We start from the raw sequence: 23812 nt of genomic DNA on the forward strand, positions 1-23812 counted from the left end.
ACCGCTTTCTTAGCGTGTATTGCTTTAGTGATGATTTATTTTGCGCAGGAATCAACATTTTTACTGCCTGAATATAATTTATAGGGCCGGTGCTGTCGTAGTTTCACTTACCTCTACGCTGAAAGACGACGCAAACGCAAAGGCATCGACATATTTCGAAGGTTTCGGGGTCATGAAGTGCATTTCGGTGAAGACGTAAGATGGCGTAATTTCTCCCATTTCCATTCTCTCTACGGTAGGCATCACTGGCCCCACAAACACGTCGCTGTCCTGAGGAAAGTTCGAAATCGTGAGTAGATCTTGATATAATTATGAATGTATCAAAAAAACACGTTTATTCTCATGCCGCTGTTCTTGCGGTGATACAACAGCGCATTTTTTATTATTTATGTACAAATGACGCAAGCTCATGAATCACTCTGCATTTTTAAGGTTAATACACTAGCCAAAACGTTCAAATATGAGAATCCACACAAAACATTTCCTGTTGGTATACCGCAAAGTACACGGCACTTGCACTCTCATTGGTAAAAAAATGAAGTCACCTTTCAAACATTCTGCTGACAGATCTTGAGGAAACTCGAGCCGTAATGCAGTAAAGTTTAGACGAACAAAACACAGAGATCAAGTATGAATGAGCAAGAGCTGCACGACGCCTATGAGGGGCTCTTTATACGTTTAATCCAAGTATTGTTTTAAATGCGTAAGCTTATTTATGCCTGCTCAACGAGAATCCTATACGTCGTTCACGTAGGAGAAATGCAATGGCGTATACCCCCTTGAGCAATGGCTCGCACACCCGTAAACAAACAAATAATGCAGTGGCTTATACTTACGTACCGCAGAGGCTGCAAGCGCTCAGAACAGTGAGGCGAACAGTGCGTACATTCTTTGAAATCACCCATACAACACACAGAACCGAATAAGTTTCAATAAAGAACGAGCTCAAGACAAGCACTCGAAACAATAAAGCATTGCGTATCCCCCTCAACAAATGTGGCGTTGGTTTTGCAACAGCTTAACTAAACATCCAGGTTGATAAAGACCGATAAGAGTTGATAAGGGTCGGATCATGATAATGACCCATGAGGGTTTATAAAGGTTTGCATGACTCGAATCCAGTTTCATTACATTCAGAGTGGCAACGCGCTGCGCGGAAATGAACAAGTGGCACAATGCTTAGGTATATTTGGAGAACTCCCAGAGTAGTTTCTGCGTGAATTTTTTCAAGTGTTAGTCAAGTGCATGGAGTGATAAATTATTGTTAGCGACTTACATTAACACAAACCTTCGTCAGTCACTGATAGCGCCCCTCATAAGGTATACGAACTGATTGGCCTGTACGTCTGTTCATAAATTGAATATATGCCTTAATAATCAAAGAAGACTAAGCTATCAATGGTGAAACAAGTCATAGTCCTTGTCAAAACGCTGGCTCCAGCAGCAGTCCTCGTTCGATTACTGTTGATTTCTTCAACCCTTTAACTTCCTGTGAATTTTGGCCTTGTTTAATCAAAACAGTGGCTTACCCGAACGATGGAGGCTTGAAAGAACTAGCAGTGGTCAAGCATGAGGCGCCCTAATATGGCAGCAATGTTTACAAAGAGAAACTTGGCCTTGGAGAACGCACATTCCGTTGTCGCAGTGCCCACTTCTGGCTGTCATTTCCAATTCGTTTCCAATTGATCAACATGTCGTATTGTATTGCAAAGCATGGGGCCGGCTTAGTAGGCAATCTATGATGATGTACACAGCACGACAGCAGAAAGATGACGAAAAGACACGACGGAGACTTGTCTCCATCGGACCTTTTCATCCTTTGTCCGCGGTCATGTGGTGCAAATCATCATGTTTCAGTATAGCAGTAAGAGCGCAATGCCCATGCGTGTCCCTACGAAAGCTGCTTTGGCCGAGCATGAACCACGTAGCTTTGATGTATGTCAATAAACTACTAAGAGATTTATTTTGTAATTACTCACTCTTTCGCGATGCATGCATGTAGCACGTAGTCGATATAGGATCTTCCAGCTAAGTTTAGCTAAGCTGTTGAAGGAAAAGAAAGATTTAGAGAACATGGTGCAAGATTCGATCTCAAGACGTACAGTCTTCAGTCATCCCACGTCTGATAGCCGAATACCGTAGGTTTTTAATTACATCTCGAACAGTTATTTTTTTAGTCTGTTGTTTATTTAAACAGCTTGGTTAATGTTAGCTCTGGCACCATTTTTTTTTAATCTTTTGTTTCGTTCAACTGCTTGGCTAATGTTACCTGGAACACAGGGCATTTGCGTGGATTCCGGCCGGCATGGTTACTGCTGGTATTTTCTTGTTCACTAGAGCTTCTACAGTGTTGTATGTCCATTAGAGGCGGATACTTACACCTCGGGCAATGAGTCCTAGGTAACCGGTGTAACTTCCGTTGAGTTTAAATCCCCAAATGGTTTCATTCTGGTTAACGACCAAAAGCCTGAAAAAGAAAGCGAGAAGATTACTTGCAGTATAAGTGAAGCTATAGGAATTGTTTTAGGACTCCTTTCTTTTTTCAGATTAGACTCTCCTAATCAACATATATATATATGGAACTGCAATAAAGCTTCTATATGAAAACATTGCTGACATGAAAAAGAACACCTATGCTTTTAGCGGATACACGTGACCTAAACACGCCATTAAACATTTTTATCTGACAAAAAGGTATATGTGCGGAGTGTCCAGAATTCAAGCAAATTACTAGGAAAGTACGGGTGTGCGAATTATCAAATTTTCTAATACAAATCGAAAAGTTGCTGGTATTAAACTGGAAGATTCACTATGCGAAGCTGTCGATTGTTCGTTTCTGTCAAAGATACAGAGAATAAAAAAACACTTACTGGAGTCTCGTGGGAGGCAGAACGACGGATGTAAGGACTGTTCCAAATGAGTTTGCTGATATTGTGCAGCAGTGCTTAGTCTATAGAGGTGCCAGTTCCTTATTAAACGCATGTAGCACAAAACTCTTGCTGAATAATTTTCAGTCGTTCAAAAAGAGCTCGCTTTTAGGCTGCCTATATGGATATTTGTTTGTATTGACCATTTGGAAATTCACATCTTGTCTTCATCCACTTAAACCAGTACTGAGGCATCATACAGTGTATTTATCTCCTTCAGCCAGCGCAACACCCTACATGCATCCGATAAGACGCTGTTCCCTTGTTTCAGCACTGTCATTGCCATGTTGACGCAGATAAATACAAGCTTTTTTTATCACTCACAAGCTACTTATCTGTCCGGACATCTAGTCCTGATTACTAATACATGCTTGTTCGGACGTACACATGCAAAATTTTAATCAATCTATATCTACGAGAACTTCACGTTTTTATTACTTTAAAATGTGAAAATATATAATAATGGACAGAATATGTGTTGGTTGTTTTGTACCATTTGATTCCACGTATAGTAAACTTAACAGTGAAATCTTGCTTTTTCTAGCAATGTTTTACTCTGGTGACGTTTGCGGCCCGTGCTGATTTCTTAAAAGCGAGAAGGAAAAATTTGCTTTTTACGAACATAGGTAACCACGTACTTCTTTTTCGACGCTCTTGAAATGATCTCCATCATGGTGGCAATAGGCCCCTCAAGCACAAGCCCGCCAGGTGCAGGTGTGCTTATTATGTAGGGCATTACCTGCAATTTAAAGGTTTTGTAAGCGCTTCTGCAGTCAGTTCAGCCAGTATTCTTTAAGGCGATACCGTAAGGTCAAACCAAAAGTTCATTAGTGTAATCATTTTTATGAATTTCGTCACTTCCTCTTTGCCACGTGTGAACATGTTGAAAAGCGTAAATAGGCGGCCTCCAAATACACACATGAGTGACGGCTCCCCTTGAGTAACGGAAAACGAATATCAAAGTCTATGCTTTTGCGGACTCGATGTGCCGGAAGTGATGGCAGGAGCCGGAAACACGCTGCCACTGCCACCTTCTATAATGATGTCCCACGGTCATTTTTCATCTCGATCGGACCTTGTACCAATCGAATTTCCTGATAGTAATCGACAATGATTGCTTCTACGCAGTCCTGACGCAGATCGAGTTTGATTCAACTCAAGTGGAACCAGGTGTCGTTAGTTTGAAAAGATCACAAATTTTTAAATATACTAATATAGAACTATTCCTTTTTCAATTACCAATTACTTCGTTTGTCGTTGTGGATAAGCCTATTACCGTCTGCTGATCGTCTGCAACTGCCTGAACTACATGGTCGCCAGCCTACGATCACGATCAAGAGGCTTGATTTCAATGTATGGGTCGCGATTGTCCGGATCCGAATCGAGCAATAAAGGGATCGAAATTGACTGTATAGCACCCCTCGATTCGGATCGAGCTCAATCCGGACCGGGCCCAATCATGATCGAAAGTGACTGTGTGACACTGTTATTAGTCATCAATTATATTGCCCTATTCATTAAAGAAGCATTTTTTTACAGAACAGGAATTCGGCCGGAACTGCAGCACTATTGATGTTTACGATAGCGATATTTCAACGAAATTTATGAATTTCATAAAGATCTAGATTTTCATCGAATTTCGATCAAGCCCGTCTATGGCTTGTAGTGGAATAAAACAAGAAGAAATTGGGCGAGTTGGTATCAATAGATACAAGCAGGGCGAACGGCGAGGAGAGTGAAAGAATCAGAAGGAATTCACATTATGCAAGTACTAACGTATAGGGCAATGCGGGGTGGTTAATTCACATATTTTATATCGTCTAATATATATACAGGTAAAAATGCGAAGGGTATAAATATGAGGCTAAGGTAGCACCATAGCTCACTGAAAGGTGCCGTGCATTCTCACTTGTCACTGCACTGCAACAGGTATGGTGTTGTATCAAATTTCAAAGCTGCTTAGGCGTTTTTTTGCGCGCAATAACCGGTGGGCGCGAGAGATGATTGAGGCATACCCCATAATTAAATGAAGGGATGCACATATCAGCGTGACAAAGAATTCCTTGACAGGAAAGCAGCGAGAGCAGAGCAGTAAATAAAAAGAGTGTACGCGTAATTGATGAGTAATTTCGGTGCGGGACAAATGGTGCGAAAAGGAGCGAAAAAAAAAAACTTCTTTGCACGCCCCCCAAAGGATGCAAAAAAAAAACTTTAGGCAGTCTGTATAGAAAGCCGGGTTACTGCATGGTGTCTAGCAAAGTAAGCTTGAATCAAACATGCCCTTGACCTGAGACGGTAACCAGCGCAGAAAACTAATAGAAACCTAAGGAATATAAGGCCTAAACGCGCCAAATTGAACGAAGTAGCCCACTGTCACAAACGTTTGCCATTGGTAGCTTCTTAACCAGCCCGCACCTACCTTTGGCACCGTGACTCTCAATGTATCTGCGCTGGCCTCCACAGCAACCAGTGCTCTGGGCACGAACATGGTTCCTTACCACGCAACGTAAACGAAAAAGAATCTGCTGGTTGCGATGTAACGCCTTTGGCGTAATATATGTACTCGTCGAGCTTATATAGGGTGCGTTCTGTAGTAGCCGGTGTGCTGTAAGTTATTACTTTGGCCGGTAAAGTTGACACATACATCGGAGGGCGAGCGAGAGACCGAAAGAAGATAAGCTCAGTGCCGCTTGCATTTTGATGCCTCTGCAAGATTCCGCGCCGTGTAAGAAACTAATGACTTGGTCCTCACTAATGACCCGGGCGTACTTCCAAAGCGAAACGCGGCGTAGGATCCACAGACTCATTCTCTTTTTTTTCTTCTCTCATTCCTTCTCTCTCTCTCCCTCTCTCTCAAGCATGTCGTTAGCAAGGCTTGTCTGGGTTAACAGACGGCTACGAGAGGGCCTTCGATATTATGCTGCGCTTCTCAGCAATTTTCTTCCTTCGTCGCGCCATGGGTATCAGAGAGTATGTGAACGCCGGCTCCCCCGTCTAAGCCATTGAGGCTTAGTAGTGCAGTAGGAGCAGTCATTGAGGCGTCGGCAAACAGAAAATTGCTGCAAAATAAGTGTTTGATCTCGCTTTTTTGGAGATATCTGGTTTGCTCGCTGATCTTTGCAAAGTGAAATGCCCACTTGAAACAGCCTACTGATCTTGAGATTTGCTCATCTAGTTTAAGGTCATTGGGCACCCCAAGCCATACGCCTGGGAACGTAGAAGATTTAATGTGTTTGTTGAAGCGCTGCCTATATCTTCGTTGTACAAGCATTTAATTGCTTTCCGAGATATGCTGGGCGAATAAGATTAGTCATTTATTTTACTCTGGCAGTGATTCCCTCTGTGCAAAGCTCTCTCTAAAACGAAGAACAGTATTTTATGTTTGTCAGAGACGAAACAGTTGTGCCACCTATTTGTTCTTCATGCTGGTCGCAGAACAGTCAGCTCCGGGCGTAGCGTCATTTGAGCAGCGCTTATTGTCATTATTCTTAGCTTCAGTCCAAGTGCAAGCGCCATGAAAAGGGCGGACTCATACTGTCATGTTTTCTTTTGCCGATAAGAAATACAATTAGGAAATGCGATTTAGGAAGCCTGGACTTACTCTGCTCGAGCGTCGACTGCCATTTTATCGCTTTTGTTTGCTGCGAGCTTCTCGCACTGATAATTTAAATCCCTTAACAGCGTACAGTCCTCATTTCTTTAACTATATTTTTTTTTTACTGTTTAACATCTCTTTTCGTACATGTCATGGTTTTTGTGCGTCTTGCAGTGGCGAATAAAAACAACTTTCGAAAAAGTGTTCCGAGTATAGTTTGTTTTGCTTCGCCCTGTCAATGCCAATGCTTTTGGGAGGGTACGTGGACATATAAAAAGGAAGAAAAAAAACCTCGATGATAAAGTAAAAGGTGATGAAAACGCAGCCACAAAAGTTGTGGTTTTCGCTGCCGAATGTGTTTCAAGCTTTCGATGCTGGCAAATGTAGCAAAACAATGCTATCTCGAATGTCTACAATACGATTCGCAAGAGGCGTTGTCGGTGGTAGAAAGACAAGATGTTCGTTTATTGACACAAGCCTGCACATTCAAAATTTCTGTGCGCCGATATACACAACACCATTAAAGGAAGAAGGCTACTCTATGCAGGGGCAGGAGAACAATGTCACAGAAAGAAGGAAAAGGGAAAAGAAAGCAGCGATGAATGCGCACGTGCGCGCGGACAGCGCCACGCAGTCAAAGACGTTCGCACAGGCCTGCCACCTTCAAAAAACACGAAAGCACCTTCACTGCTTCGTGCACCAACCATCGGCGGCGAAGGTGTTCCAAGAGCCCTTGCATGAGCAGCGGGTGATCATCGTGTAGTCCCAATAGGCCGGACAGAAATCGTCTTTGTGATTCAATGCGAGAGATTGGCGCAATAATTAAGCACGCTGCTCTTTTTCCCTGCCGCAGGCGTCGCATGCAGCATTGTCAGTCATTCCAATGAGCGGTGAATCAGTTCTGAAGGAAACTCCTAACTATAAGTGACACAGGAGAGACGCATTTTGTGTGCAGCTTTCGGGAAGTAGTCTAGGCGCTGTCGCTGGTGCTCAGAAGGCCTGGCCTGTAATATAAAGGAGAGCGAAGAGATGCGGACTGAGCACGGTATTGTAAGAGAAACTAAGAGGGCTAGAAACTTTCCAAAGAGTATTCAGCAAGGTCGACACAAAGCAGCAACGCTAGTGATAATTGCACATTTTTATCAATATTCGTTTACTAAACATCTGGATGTGCTCACACTTAATATGTGGGACTGCCTTAAGGGCAGTTTGGATTCTCAGCCCGCAGAGACACGGCAAAGGTGAATGACGTAGTAACCTTCGACATTGCGTATGCAATATCTTCATTCGATATTTTAAAGAATTTATATATCTTAAAACCTAGCTTATGGACGCTTTCTATTGACATCCTTAACTGTTTAGAAATTGTAATTTTATAAAAAATGCCCATTAAGTAAGTTTCACCATTGCTCTCATGACAAATTGAGCAACATTTTGTCATTTAATTATCCTCTTGAGACACGAGATCCATTACGTTGCATATTGCCTTCAAACCTCTGTATGATTATCTCCCAAGCTATTACATGTAATCTCAGACATGACGTCGGATTACCGCGAAACCGTACGCAAGTAGTTAAACTACCTTCTCATCTTTGTATTTCGAGAAAACTGACACTAATTTTCCTCATCTATATCGCAGTGTCCTCTTGAAAGACGAAGAACACTCGCGACATGCTTTTGGGAAAGCAGAAATTAACATGAAGATGAAGAATGTAGGATCAATTTGCCTATCCGCCCTAAGATATAACATCATCATCTCGGTGTTCAAGCAAAGAAAAAAATGTTTTTTTTTACCACGATAAACATAACGACACGGTTACATTGTTCACCTGCATATGCATGCAGTTATCACAATAAAACCACGGTGTTTAGGCAAGAAAACAAGAAATATTGACTTTCCGAACACGACAGCCGGTAATAACAAGAGGCTTGAGAAGTGATCTTCCGTATGAGGTATTTTTGGGCCACCGCATGTTGAATTCTAAACGGGCGTTTCGTCGTCACAAACTCAGAAGAAATCTCACCCCTCTGCTCGCTTGAACTTCTTGTAGCCGAAGAAGAGGAGCCCTGCCAGTACTATGACTGCCAAGGGAATGAGGACGGCGCACAGTATTGTAGAGGTGGACACACCTGTTGAAACGGGCTCCACTGTGGACAGTCCAGATATATGGAGAATTTGTGTCAGAGAAAGCGTAAAAATAAGTCTTATTTACAATCGAGAATTACATTGAGTACAATATTTCGATAATTAATAATTATCTAAATACTTAAGCTTTCCAATACTTCTCAAACCCGGAGGCACTGCAGAAACAAAATGTATTACCAACAAATGAAAAAAAAATAACACGCGTTACTTATGGTTCTGATTGGGTGAATCTCTTCGTGTTCCGTTTGGAGGTGATGAGTGGTCTTCGGATTTTTGCTGCAGCATACACATGCCTCATCTATTTTCGAATATTAGCTCCACTATTTTTTTGTCTTCAGGCAACCGACTCGAGCCTCAAATAGCAAGACACTGCCCTTTGTGTCATTATACAGGTTTTCCCTTCTAATGTCTTTCTTCTCATTCTTGTAAATTTTCATGGTCCTTTTTGTTTCTATTGGATGATATTTCCTCCACCTTGCGGGAGACCACAGAACTTAGTTGCGACATAAAGATAAAGTCTTTCATCCAATGCTGTACTTGTTTTCCAATTCTGTTCATTCGCATGATTATGACTAACAAAGATCGGGCACCTCGTTTCACTTTTTTTGTTCATAACGTAACTAAAGCCAGATACAGTTTTATCTAGGTACCTGTGTGCAACCGGGTACATGTTGAGGAGCCCCTGACGGTCAAAATTACCCTAGTCTAGAGCCCAACAGAGCAGCGTGCAGCCCAAGGACGGCGAACCAAAAAGGTAATAGTACCTTCATTCGAAATGGTGCTGCTGTAGTGACGCTCCGTGGTCGTGGTGCTGTGTTCAGTGCTAGCGACCGGAGTCTTGGTGCCATGCTCCGTAGTTGTGCTCAGCTTTGTAGTGCTTTGTTCAGTGGTAGTGGTTGAGGCAGTTGTGGTCTGGAGCCAGAATCATGCCGGGATCAAAGTCAGATACTACCGCCACAGAAGACTTCACAAGAGTATTCTCAGTGAAACCGCACGTCCCCCTTCTGCGGTTGTTGATAACATTTCAAAAACGTCATATATTATAGCCTATCGATTAGGCGTTTCAGCTGCAATTTTGCTGTTCCTTGCCTGATTGTTTACTGTAAGTGTCTTTACGCTGCTTCAGTTATGAGTGAAGGTGCCAATTCCGTGCTCGATTTTACGCTCTCGCGCCATGTTTAAGTATGGCGCGATAGGTGCGCGCAAGCTACAATACTGTAGTTATGCGCAGGTCGTCCGTTTTCCATTTGCGAAGAGTGGAATAAAGGTTGTTTCGTTCGTTTGTGTAGACATAAAGAAGGGAGGGGGAAGCTATTTTTTAAGAAGTGTAATTACGCGCCTTAGAATATTCAACGTTAGTCAGCAAGATTGGTAACAGGCCAATTGGGAAAATTCTTTCAATCGCACAACGTTAGGGCGGAGACGGTGATGACCTTATCAGGAAGTGCCTTTATTTGCCCTTGTTTATCGCCCTATGCTTACTTAGCATACTGGGCCAAAACAAATCACTCTTTGACCTTATTAAGAATAAGGTTAATGAACCATCCTGGCCACTATATCCTTACGCTATCACAAGTTTCATTCCGAGAAGGCATGGCTTCAAGCGGGTTATTCTCTTTTTTTGCATAGAAACAAACATTGATTGTCCTTATTGGTATTATACTAGTAACAAGTCTTAATAAAATATTTTAAAATAAAATAAAATAAAATATAAACATCATTTCGGTGACCAGAAATGATGTAAATGACTGCTAATTCGGGGATTAGCGCAATGGCGAGCTGTGCCACGTGGCTATCCATGATTGCTTGGATTATTTCGTGGTTTCGGAGAGAAAGCTGGAATGCGAAAATGAGTTTCTCCAACGGAATGGTTACGCTCATGTTTAAAAAATAAAAATGTGTTCGAAAGGATACTCTGAATCAGAAAGGTATGCTTAAAATATTCAAGTGTGAAAGATTTTTGGTCTATCTATATTTCACTATTCATAGCACCCCTTAGTGCAAAACTTGTACAAATAGTAAAAACAATAAATATACAAACTTACAGCTCCCTCTGCAGGAATAATATACGCTGAAAAAGAAAAAAAAGGACACGTTATAGACAAACAGTGAGAGGCCTTGGTGAATATTCGGAAACTAAATTAGAACACAGCTACCATATCATTAAAGAACCCTAAAAATCGGCCTCTACACTCAGAAATCAAAGGCCTTCATGTAGTGATAGCTATATTCGCAATATGCAATGGATGTTACCCATCCAGTACGCAACGAGCAAGGCATAGATATGTAGTTGCATTTCCGGAACATTGTCTTTTGTTTTGCGGATATATTTACGGTAATCCGTGTGTTCCGAAGTGTAGGAAAAGAACAAAAATATCAGTATTTTAGTGATAGGAAATAGCATTCACCAGTAAGTAGCGAAAATGCACAAAACAAACCCATACGTCCATCTGACAAGGAAAGCCTAACATCAAAGAAAAAGTGGTCCTTGTCTACAGATTGAATTCAGTACCAACGCCTCTTCAGGACGGTCGCATGATCATCTAAGCTAACCTTGACAGCGGGCGCTAACATTACATAGACAATCATTTCTGCGGGAATGCGCAACAGGGACGAAGTTTCAACAAAAGGAACTCGTGTGCTCCACCCGTATGTTCGGGGATAAAACAAGAAAAACTCACACGGCATTCCAAGAAACACGTTTGGTTTTCATGCGTAAGAGCACCATTATAGATGAACAGTCTGCTATATAGTTGTGCGTAATAAAGAAGCTCGTGTAAAGTCATGTAAATAGGTGTGTGAAGGTACGGTATATCCAAAATATATGCTGCAGAATAAACGCTCTTTCGTGACTCAAAGAATAACCATTCCGTCAACCACGCCCGGCAACATTCAGCGGTGCAGTGAACATTGTGGCACTTCATAGTATTTACGCGATGCCTTCTCATTGTTGCGGTGCCTTTTCGATCGATGTAGGTTTCAAAGCAATTAAAAAGCAAATAGTACATATTCATTGTTTTGAGAGAGGGAGCACAGAATATTAAACAATAACACACAGATTTTCTTAACCGCCCCTCTCGTGTCGCTAATGCATATAAAGATTGAGCCACGTCAGCTGTTGTAGAGCTTTCACTGAGGCCAGTTTTACACAGTTGGATGAACACCCTGTTATTTGCTGGAACTGCTTGCACAGTACGCAAGGTTCTTCGCAGAGGAGCCTGAAAGGAAGCACAATTTTATCAACAATGCACCCACGTAGCCTGCAACAGTTCTCAGGAAATAAATGTCCCGAGATTTATAACTTCCCTTCTTCATCACATGGCGCACACACTTAGGGAATAACTACGGAAAATGAATCTCTCTGCGTTACCTCAGAAGAAGAAGGAAATGCTGTACCAAATGTAGGGCCACATACACATCTCAGATCGCTAGTCACGTGCCAAAGTGCAAGCCACACTCGACAAGGGACCAAATATTACTGTAAGACCTCATGTCAAACCAATGAAGCTGATTCGAATGGTTAATTTCAACTGCTGGTCATGTCCCTTAGCAGCAAAGAGAAGCCATGCTTTTAGAATGCTCGGGCTCCATGATGCAGTACTCAAACCCACGAATCACAGGATGTGCTTTGAATGAAATGGTAAACTACCTAGTGAAAGCCAGCTCGAACGTGGTTCTTACTGACAAGACTGCAAGGTTTGTGGTTATCAAGAATGATGAATGTCACCTAAATGAGGTAGAAGCGATAGCCATGATCTTTGACGCGGCGCGAATCGACGAAATACTAAAGAAAAAGAAATTATGGGGTTTTACGTGCCAAAACCACTTTCTGATTGTGAGGCACGCCATAGTGGAGGACTCCGCAAATTTCGACCATCTGGTGTTCTTTAACGTGCATATCGATCTAAGTACACGGGTGTTTTCGCATTTCGCCCCATCGAAATGCGGCAGTCGTGGCCGGGTTTCGATCCCGTGATCTCGTGCTCAGCAGCCCAACACGACGAAATACTCCTTGAGGAGGTGCGAAACTAGGCGGCGAATACGTGTGTAAGATTAGGCGTTGGAAAGTCCAAAAGGGTCGTGAAAGGAAGTGACAAGCTAACTATACCATAAATATGCGCAATAAAAGCTACCCTTTCCGAATGGTTGTTGAGAGCAAAGCAGCGTGGCTGCAAGGTTTGCCAGTGCATCGACAGGGACCACAGTTTATTTTCCCAGTGCAAAACCGCTGCGTGGCGCGAGGGTACAAACAAGTGATCTGCTTCATCACGAAAAGTGAGCCAATAAGGTCGGTGTCCACAGATGTCAAAAAATACATTTCACAGTATCCCACAAAAGAGCTGCTAGCTAAGATTTGAAATAGCGCATTAAGGCTCTTGTCAAAAGGAACTGCGAGAGAGAATGCAGACCTAATGTGCATGGTTTTCTGGAGATATTCAGAACTTGTCTACTATTGTTTAATAAATGTTGGGCCGTTGGTTACGAGCAACGAGACGGAATTTGCATTGAATCTTGCTCAGTCCCATTGCTATGCAACGTTCGCATGGTGATGGGCGACCGAGCAATAATGTTATTATCGTATGATTTGTATGTAAAGCTTTACAATGGGTACGTCAATGATTTTTCGCGATAGTTATCGCTCGAAAAAGCCAGGTTTGTTATTGTGACGGCAATTCTAAACCAGCTCAAGGATGTATTCTGCAAAAAAGACTTCACGTATGAATTGCCAATTCAGCGCTCTTGTAAGGTTTCATGATGCAGGCGAATTGGGAGCCCACGTTTAGGAGATAACTAAAAACAGGCGAAAAGGCAATCATGAGACGCGATCCCGCGCGATCAAACCTTGTACATAGAAACGGAGGGATGCCGTGCCTCACGACATCTACAAGGAAAGCGGGTTTACATAAGGCTGCATGAAGTGCAAGTATTCATTTGGAAATACCCAAGAAAAGTAATTTCCCCGACAGCCTGATTGTGTTAATAGCCTAGAAACTGTTAATAACAATCAATAGCAAGAGAAACCTTGAAAATGTAGATGCCAGTAACGACAGCTAGAGCAAGACCTATTGTACTGCCATATATATATAAAGTTTCGCACTAGATAAACAAAGTTATCCTATAAGCAAGGAGGTAAAATTATGTTGTCTGCGGCGAAAAATGACTTGAATATGCAGAAACTTCAATGGTTGAAACGTACTGGGTCCTTAAAATAACAAATGCGGTGTCAGCCACGTGCGAAAGTTTGTATACTGCGAAAAATAAGTAATTTAGGATTTTTGTTTGACCTGTTGAGGAAAGTACGTTATGCACAACGAACGGTGTATTAAAACATGGCGCAGAGAGCATAGAAATAACTGCCAATGTACCAGCCATCCAGCTAACCTAGCATCCCATGTTTCTCGTTGCAAGTGCTCACCAAAGTTCAAATGCACAGCTATGTTACGAAACATGCACGACCGGATGAAAATGATTATAAGTGAGGCGTACGACAATGTAAATGAGCGTGCAGGAAAACGTGTTAGTGTGCCATCAATAGTATTATCTGCTAAAGATAATTAATATATGCAGGAATCGTAGCGTAAACAAACCTTCATAATTCTTCTTACTGTGTTTGGTGATGCAAAAGGAACGTGCATGTGTGCTGCACTTGTACTTTTGTTTGTCATAGCTCAATCCGTCTGTTAACTCATGTGTATAACAGTGCGTCAACAAACCGTCTGGAATAAACAGTCCAGTTTTATCCTCGCGAGCAACAGGGCGGTCACCAGTTGTCGTGTGCGTCAGTTTTTGGTATAGGCTGAGCATCAATCACCTGAAATAACGGTGTTAGCGACGCTCTATAAGAGAAAGTCCGTACGACGAAGCCCGTTTGCACAGACTGCAAACAAGCTGCTTGCAGTGCGAAAACCAGAGTGATTGGAAAATGTCGAGATCCGCTTGCAGAGTGCTCCATCGTTGCTGTCTACCATGCAGACATCAAAGCAGCCCGGAGCGGCTAACTCATCTTGGAAATATATGTGCGTCAGCAATATATATATATGGTTCAGTAAATCTTGAAGCGACAACAGTTCGCAGATAATTAATCGATGCGAAACACAGCGCTGGAAAGTATCTCAAGGAATCCTGATAATTTAGAGGCACAACCACGTCATTTACTACTGCAGTGATGCACGCCAGTTTTCCTGGAAGTTGGAATGCACAGCCACTGTCAAACGCGCAAAATGCGCTTTCTATACCTGAAATACGTATAGTATTTAAATGGCACAGATGCTTCACGTAACAAATTCTGGCAGCTATAAATGCGGTGTTTCTAGAATAGCCGATGCGTGCAGAATTGTCCGAAAACTGCAACTTCATTTCTTGATTGAGCGGAGTGGTAGCAGGATATCCTTGAGCCCTTGGTTCGGGCACGCGGGACTTGTGGTGGCATCTGTCGCGAAAACCCTCGGCAACTATGATGATGTGCTAGCAGCGTAGTAGGTTTGACGTGATCGCGTGTTTCAAAAATAGCTTAGTAAAACTTGCTGCTGGGCTAATTGGCACATGATAAATAGTATGAAATAGGCGCGCTAGAATGAGGGATGGAAGACAAGAAAGAAAAGTGCAAAGATGCACTTTTCCTTCTTAGCTTTCTTCCATGGTTGTAGCGCGCCTCTTTCACTCCTGCTTTTAAGCAAAGCGTAAGAACAACTGACGAAGGGCGGGAATAGAGCAGTAAATACATTCAACGTTCGGTTAGTTAGTAGAAAGTCCACCCAGTAGACAAGCAATAAAAGTAATTTAAAAGTTAGTGCCTGTGTTCTCGTTTTTCCCGCACTGCGCTTTCATTGTCGTTCTACATAGCTTATGCTAAGTAGAACACATTAGCAAAAACATCATAAGTGCCACCTAAGTGAAACCAACGTCCTTGAACATTGACTCTGTCCTCTGTCAAGCTTTTTGGCACTGGTATAGCAAACCCATCCTAATACCATTCCACATAGACCTCACTAAGAGCAGCATCTTGGCGTGGTTCCACACAGATTTCACAAACCAAGTGGAACACAGCTTAACAGTGTTCTACTTTATGGAACTGATGGAGAACGAGACTGAGAGTTTTGTACATGAAGCTTGTCTGAAGCGGTGAAACCATTGATTTGGGTCCCGTTAGCTCTATGGCAAAAAATAAAGATCCAGGCCGCTGTAAGGCCACGTGCATACATGCCAAATGATCACGTTAAGCGCTCGTAACGAACAGACCTAGAACCCACAAGCCAATGCTAGACGGCACCGGTGGAGCCAGCAACCGGTCAGCCGACCACCTCGACAAGTCATAGATTTAGTATAACTTATGCTAACTCTAAGCGACAACTATGACTCAAGATGTTGGCTCTGTGTAGCATTCCCAATGCTGAGGCTTGTACAGGTCCTGCCTAGATGGTGCCTCAATCCATCTCCCAGTGACGTTTTCTCTGAGTAAACAAAACGGATCTCAAAGGCTAAGTCCTTGCAGGCCGCATGGGGCAAAAGTAATTTCGGAGCCGGAAACACGTCATGGCAGACGCGCTTGAGACATCACCTTCATGCTTGTTCGCCGCACAAAAATGGTGTGCGCAAAGTGGTCTGCAAGCTATAGCACTATTAGAGTGACCTCACAAGAATCCATCCTCTTTAGGATGGAGGGACTCACGCTTGGTGTCGGTGGAGAATGCTACATAGGCAGCCGGGAAGATGATCTCGCCCGCGTTGTAGTCGAGCAGCTCCAAGCTCACTCGAGTCGTGGCAGAAACGCCGATGACCGTGGTACCCTTGCAGTTGACGTGGACGTACTTGAAGCTCCTGGCGTCGTCGGCAAGGCGGAAAAAGTTCGTCGTGCCTTTGTCGGCGTAGATCGCCACGGTGTAACCCGTTACATTCAGCTTTCCCAGCTGGGCAGGCTTCCACCGCAGCTGAACGGACCCGTACTTGCCTCCGTGCTCACAGTTTGTCAAGTCTTCGACGGCACGCACATCTTGGGGAAAGAACCTGCGCTCTGAAGGTGATTAAGCATTGTGCCTTTAAGGTATGGCAGGAAAGAAAGAAAACATGGAGACCAAACGCACATGCTGCAATCTACGTTACGGGAAGATTTACTTAAGCGCTTAATTAAATGCGTTACAACAAACGGCGATGCGCATAATTTTGTTTACCTTTATTCTACGCAAACCGTAAATTCATGAAATGTGAATGCTTAGTGAAAAAGTTAATCATACACTTAAATATATTAAAATACTAGTCGCGCGTTTATTCGCGCCATTGATATACGATTGATTCCAACTCGTTACCTCTGTCTCCGGTGCTGTAGAACATGGCACGAGAGATAGCCGACTCTCCGGACTTGAATTGGGCCTCGACGCGAAGTATGTACGCGCTCCAGCATTCCATGAAATCCACGACATGTTGCGTCACATTGGGAGCGACGCGGACCTGGATGTCGATGCCCCGGACTGAGACGACGTGAACGACGTAGGCTACAATCGGGCTGGTGACAACCCGCGGCGGCTCCCAGCTAACGAAGGCGCTGACGGGCGTGTCAGAGACTCCGCTGTCGCACGAACTCTCGTTCATGGCGGCACGGACGTCATGGGGGGCGCGCTTCTCCGCTGCGATTTATGTTGGCACGGGGACAAGAACAAACAAGGTTTACGTTGTCTATAGCAGTAGACACGGTCATGAAACATTTGAATCGCTTAAACACAAACACAAATATGGGTACTCAGGAATAGAATTGGCAGATGTTCAGAATTAGTGCGCCTTCCTGTGCATTTAAGCAAGCTGGATGGTCCGGGAGCCAGCCCTTTTTAGGATCCGACTCGAGTGTGTACATGTCCTCGAATTCTCTTTCGATGAGGGCTTTCACAATAAAAGTAGATGTGATTAGCATCGCCAGATTCGTTTCTCCGTCCTCATTTCATCCTATTCTTATGACTGTAACTCTATAAGTAGTAAGCTTTTTTTGGATTAAGTGTAGTGTAAATATAAGATTTAGTTGGTGTTCGTTCATCTTCGGCACATGGCGGAATAGCGGCACACACAGAAAGGCGACACAAGACAGGGATGTTGGCAGTTGCTGCATACTTAAGTGAGGCAGAACAAAATTTTCACCTACCAAGATGACATCTATACTCTGAAAAGGTGTACAGCGAACCAATGAGACAAAAATTTCAGGTTCGGATTCTAAATATAAAATAGCACTTGTCTGCTTAATTTACAGTCACTGACAGCGCTGTCTCGTGTCGAAATGCCCATTCCAGTAATTCGTTCTATTCTGAAGAATAAAAATAGGAGTCTTCTTCTGACAAGAGCCACATTTGCCAGCGTATAAACGTAGTGCCAATTGTTGCTTCCGCCATGGCGACACCGCAGGTGTTCTTCGAGTCGTACTGCGATCTTCTAACTAATGTGCGCTCCTGTAATGTGCTTCTATTGAACTTGAATAAGCAGAATGCGCTCCATGTGACACTTAGGTGTTCAAGCGTTGCTACTTGAGCGCCAAATGCACATAAAAAATGGCTCAATTTGGATTAGGTTATCCCAGAGACATCGTTATGTTAATATAAATGAAATTTAAGAGAGTGGTAAGCTCTTGAAGCTTTCCATTAAGGGATAAACATTTTTCCATATGTCTTTCCAGATGTGTTTACTGTTACTGAAATCTCTCTGTAATTTTTGCTTTGCAACCATGCGACACGTACACAACATTCTGTTTTCTTCGCTGTCATATTTTCTACACTGTGATTACGCGCATAACAACAGTCTCGGTAGCAGCCACTGGCTCCTGTGATAACTTTTTTTTTTACTTTTACTATCTCAGTAGTGTGCAATATACTTACCATCGTATTGAGGAGACTGCCGGGGAGAGTTGACCAGAAAGGTTGTTTCATGAAAAACAAAGAGGAAAATGTCACTGCATAGGTGGAAGCGTACTTCAGTAGATTTTGCATGAAACGCCTTGCACTGTCTTTCCAACGATAACGAAGAAAAGGGAAATGCAACCAATGTAAAGAGATGACTACAATCAAAGACACAAAATATATTTAGAAACACGCATAGTTTCGCTGATGTGCACAGAAATGTGTAATGATAATGCGTTGATCGCGGTATGTTACACCTCCGCGAAGGATCGATGACGCTGTAAATACAGAAAAATAAATTCTGAGTCTAACACTGACGCTACCTCTATACAATTGGGGGCAACAACGAGGTCAGCGCTGACTGCAGCGAAAAGGACACGTAGTTCGTAACCAGCCTGGCACGAGCTTGTTTTCTCGCTTAAGGATGCTCTTCTTCTTGCAAATACATGCTCTAAGTTACACATTTTTGTAAACCGACCGTAGTGGCTCCAGAGTTATGACGTTCTGCTGCTGAACACGAGGTGACGAGTGCGATCCCCGGCCACAACTGCCATGTTGTGATGTGGGCGAAATTCAAAAACGTTCACGTACTCAGATTTATAGGCATGTTAAAGAAGCCCAGCAGGTCTAAAGTATTCTAGAGCACCACACCACGACGAATTCTATAACTCACTGTGCCCTTCCAGGCTATTACACCTCACAGTCAGTGCCTTTCGGTGCCGGAAATCGTTTATTTAGGTGCTAATGTGTGAAGAACTTACACAATCTTGATAAATTACGTTGAAGATTGCGCGTGTAGGATAATAAATCGTGCTCCCGAGGCATTTCAAATGAAATACGATGTTTCTACGGAGAAAACAATCAATTATCGTCCAAATCAGGTTTATAAATCAGAAAGTTTAGCTTTATTATATTAATATAAGCTTGCGCTAAGTCTTTTGTAAACCTAACTGGGGTTTAATTCAGTCCTTAGTTGTTGCATTCATACAAAATATTTTTTTAACGCTGCAAACATGTTTCGCAAGTACTGATTACGATGTGCCTTGTCATTTCGTCACATTTAGGCATTCCTGAAAAGCGGGCGCCATAGTAAAGCGTACGGCTCTATCGCGATTTCCTAACTGGGAATGTTTTTCGCGAGGTCTTGAAATTGCCGCAATATTTAACTGAGGATAATTTATGTACAAATCTGAGATAAACCAAGAAAGATAAACATCAGCCAAAATACTGAAACGTAGCACGTACCACTGAGGTCGGTGCACCCGATCGCTTCACTCGAAAGTTAGCCGAATTCGCCGGGCTTCAATAACAAGACGCCCCCTCACTTGCGCTTATTGTCCTCTATCGATTATTGCGGCGCTGCTTTTTGACAAGAACATGGATCGTTGAACTGCTCGAGCGTCTCCTATTGTCTGCAACGCCGCTCTCCAGTGGGTATTTGCGGAGCAAGTACTCATCCTCGACATTGAATGTTATCTTGAATTGCTATGGCAAAAACATATAGCACTTCGCATAGCTCGACCGAAAGTCTGATTCCATTCTGAAGATGAAACAATTGCTCTTGCTCAACTCCGTTCGTTCTCAGTCTTGGTTTTTGCAGCATGTTGTGCCGAAACCTGGATTACAAAAGGTTCGCGAGTTCTGATGATTTATTGACAGTACTTCGAAGCATCGCACCACTTTATATGAATTCTTTTGTTGCCGGAGAATGTGGAAACACGAGAGGAGGATGGTAACGCCTCTGTCAAAGCGTGAAAAGTATAATGCATATGTCGGCACTGATTTTATAAACCTCTTGCCTAAAGGAGACTGAAAATGCCTTTAACTACTGGGTTTCTCGATAAGAAACTTTATACAAACAAATCTATAACGCTATTGCCCTTGATAGCATCATCTGAGACGTCATATAGTGAGAGAGTTAAACGATTGAATATTTAGCTGCGCCCTCATGGAAAGAATATCCTACTTAGTAGCATTAAATAGTCCTTGGGCTCTATAACGTGAAGCTATTCCAATCTGTTCCTATACCAATATTCTGACGTGAAATTTACGTAACCGCTGACGGAAGCACCAGGCGGTGCGTAGTGTTGTTAGAACCGACCATTGAAACACTTTCCTCGTTTATAGCGAGTCAGTTTTGTTGGCTTTGAAAGCGAGTAGCATGGAAATACTTGACAGGCTTTCCTGATCTAATTGGATTAGGAGAGCGAAAGAAAAAAACACAGCAGTTGAGAGGGTTTTGGTGGGGCCGGGCTAGCAGAATGAAAGTAGATGTCCTGATCATGAGGGTGGTGGCAGCGCCTGCGATTGGCCCGCTTCATTTTGCTTAGTTTTTTGCGTAATAAATGTTGAAAATCGCGGCGGCGTGCAACGGAAATGTAAAAATGCAGCTGAGACGGATCCTCAGCGGAGAGAATTCGATAGAGTCATGTCGTGTACGGGCTGAAAGGACTCGACGTTATACGGTAACGTAAAACTTTTTTATTATAGGAATGTAAACCCATGCTTCCCAGCCGCTCCGAGCAGCCGATGCCAGATCGATCGGGGGGCAGCCATTTCCTATTCATCACGGAATCTGGTTGTCTTCAGCTATTTCGAAACAAATTCAGTTTTGTTCGGGATTTTGATGCATGTTTAATGCGTACATTCTAATCTGACGCGTGAGCTATTGCAGTTTTGTGACGCTGCGTAGCCAACAGGTGAAGCAGGAGCAGCGCGAAACATTTTGAGCAATGACCGAGGTCTGATGGTTAAACTGCGTAGAATTAAAAATATTTCTTCTGAATTTTTTTTGTTAACTCATGCATAATCACTCAATAAGAGTGATATCAGATTAGGAGCTTTCGCGTTTCTCCTGACGCCGCTTTACGGACAAGGGTAGTGGCGGCGGCCTGAAAAAATTTTGGCCAGTCGTGGAGGGCTGGTTGCAGAAATGTGATGGAGAAGTACGGAATACCTCAACATCATAGCGCCTCAAGTTGAAGTTCGTTCATGTCTTTCCTTGCGTATAACGAAGGCTTCTGTGTAAAGAGCAAGGGGCTTGAAAAGACTCAAGACGAGTTTCAGAAATACACACAACTTAGACATGGTTTACGTTATGCATTTGTGTACATCAGATCACGCAAACCGTACAGAGAACCAAGGAAAATATGTTTATCCTCTTCAAGCCTATTGTCGCGATTTCGCAGTGTACCATATGTTAGTGCATAAATCAAAACGGGAAGCCTAAGCGCGAGAAATCCTGATTTTCACGTTATGTTTAGTCAACCAGAATAAAAAACACACACTTCAGCGTGTTGCCATGTATGATTCAGAAAAGAACAATTTCCACGTGTTGCATCCAGCAAGGGTGACGACTTCAGAGACTGCGTCCATTTAGGTGCGCAAATTGAAGTCACCATTTCTGCAATACCAACATTTTCAAGACCTGCAATAAGATGCCAGGCAGGCACCTATCAAGGCTGAGTTTGTTCAGTGCGAAAACAAACAAATATAAAGACATTGTTTTGTGCTAGAGGCTCATTTGAGTTTTTTGGCAAGTATACAAACCTCACCGGAGGTAGCATACGATGCGAGAGGTATTTTGGGGTGTTTTTACCCTCCCACACTACGATTTCTAACTGCATTCCAATATCTTTAATTGGGTGCTAAAATCTAGGCTATGAGAGGTTAAAGTATTTGCTACTTTGCTTGACACAAGAAAGACAAGCATAATGTAACAACCAAGGCTGTGCTATGTAACTATTCTGCGCAATCATTTACAATTTAATTTATAAGGAATGGTGAGCGCCGTTATTGATAAGGCGCACCTAAACAGTTATTTTGGCAAGTTTTTCTTACAAGGTTTCAAGCCATGAACGTTGGCTCCAGAAGAATGCCTCGAATAGTAAAACAAAGAGAAGCTAAAATTTTCTCTCGTTTCTTGGAGGGAAGGGGGCGGGAGAGTGGTTACATGAGTTGAGTCGCTACAAAATTCTCATGAAACAGTGTGCCACTGTCGCTTCCCAATTTCTAAAGCTTCCAAAGGGTCGCAAAAGTGTCATACTTTCTTTAGCAATGGCCACTCCCGTTAAAAATAAGTTTTCAGGCCCATGCTGGCCAGTATTACACGTAACGCCTCAATAGGCGTGCAGTGAGTCTTCTTCGGGTGTCGAAATGCAAACGTTTCCAGAAATACCCTTTTCGCTGCAACTTTTCATAGACCAAGCTGATGCGACTGGGCTCCTTTGCGCAGTAAATGTGCTGCGTAGGCGCGTTCTTTGAGACGAACTCCTCTTCACGGCCCAGACCCCTTCAATAGTGCCGTTTTGAGGCAAGATAGTAAAGGCATGGTTAAGGTAGTTACCAGAATACTAACCTGGGAGGCGACTTGGCAGATAAGGCAAGCCAAGAGAACCGATGCGACGATGCCGCCTTGCATGCTGCTGGGTATACGTACCGCTAGAATATACGCCAAAAAAGAATAAGATGTATGGGCGCCAGCCGGTGTCTCAAGAGCACCGATAGCACCCACTGAGGCCTTTTTATAGAGACGCCATCATTTAGTTGACGCCCACGGCTGCCGATACCTAGACAGACAACGTGAACGCTTGAGGGGCGTTACAGACGCTGATAACCGATAGTTTTTTTCGTTTACGCGGAGGAAGCGCTATCTTTGGGAGCCAAGAAAACAATACCTCCGCAAATACTGGGATGGGTGGAAAAGAAAGATTTTACCTACAAAAGAATCAAGCGAATAAACGCCACTCTGTTTTGCCTTCACGATATCTCTGCCTTTTGCATTGGACACTTTTGATGTAACCACACAGACAATACAATGGTGTTCGCCAGCTAGCAACGATCGTTTAACAAAGCGCTGTACTGCTATACGGATTCAGGCTATTCTAGACAGATGTCTATTTTACGCACATATTGCTTAGTTACATAGTCGTGATGCAAGAAAGATCGCCGGCGTTGCCGGTGCATGTCCTCGTTCTTCATACGTCCTCGTTTAAGCTGTCGCTCTGCGCTTTTATCTTGTAACGCTGAGCGCAGAACTATTGCGTTGCGTGTAGTGCAGGTTATTGTGTAGTGTAGTGCAGTTATAATTTTTGACCTTGAGCTGGATTGCTCGAAGAGGTGCACGGAAAATTACACAAGAAATCGTAACGCATATTAAACTAATTACGTGCCTTCCACCAATTACCTTCTTTGTTCATTATTCTGCTGCTCATATTGCAGCTTACGAAGTGTAGCCGGTGAATTTACAAGTCATATCACTAAGAAAACAATT

General features: G+C 43.1%; 2 protein-coding genes across 2 annotated transcripts in view; both read right to left on the bottom strand.

Moving 5' to 3' along the window:
- LOC126543589 (ionotropic receptor 93a-like) overlaps positions 1-3980 on the bottom strand; it is a 33031-nt gene extending 29051 nt beyond the window's left edge. The window contains exons 1-3 of the mRNA XM_050190698.3: positions 3566-3980; positions 2380-2467; positions 112-270 (exon numbers count right to left, since the gene is read on the bottom strand). Coding sequence (XP_050046655.2) covers positions 112-270; positions 2380-2467; positions 3566-3663 — 345 coding nt within the window. The 5' untranslated portion in view covers positions 3664-3980. The remainder of the gene's footprint in view (positions 1-111; positions 271-2379; positions 2468-3565) is intronic.
- Positions 3981-6956: 2976 nt separating this feature from the next.
- On the bottom strand, positions 6957-23048 carry LOC126543590 (uncharacterized). Its single transcript, XM_055077700.2, has 8 exons — positions 22898-23048; positions 18520-18535; positions 16972-17289; positions 16338-16679; positions 10714-10739; positions 9433-9580; positions 8547-8670; positions 6957-7526 (listed from the first exon to the last, which is right to left on the bottom strand). Exons 1-8 carry the CDS (start codon positions 22958-22960, stop codon positions 7493-7495), a joined length of 1071 nt encoding a protein of 356 aa, XP_054933675.1. The 5' UTR covers positions 22961-23048; the 3' UTR covers positions 6957-7492.
- Between the last annotated feature and the right edge of the window lie 764 nt (positions 23049-23812).

Source organism: Dermacentor andersoni, chromosome 10, assembly GCF_023375885.2.
Source record: "Dermacentor andersoni chromosome 10, qqDerAnde1_hic_scaffold, whole genome shotgun sequence".
Taxonomy (NCBI): domain Eukaryota; kingdom Metazoa; phylum Arthropoda; class Arachnida; order Ixodida; family Ixodidae; genus Dermacentor; species Dermacentor andersoni.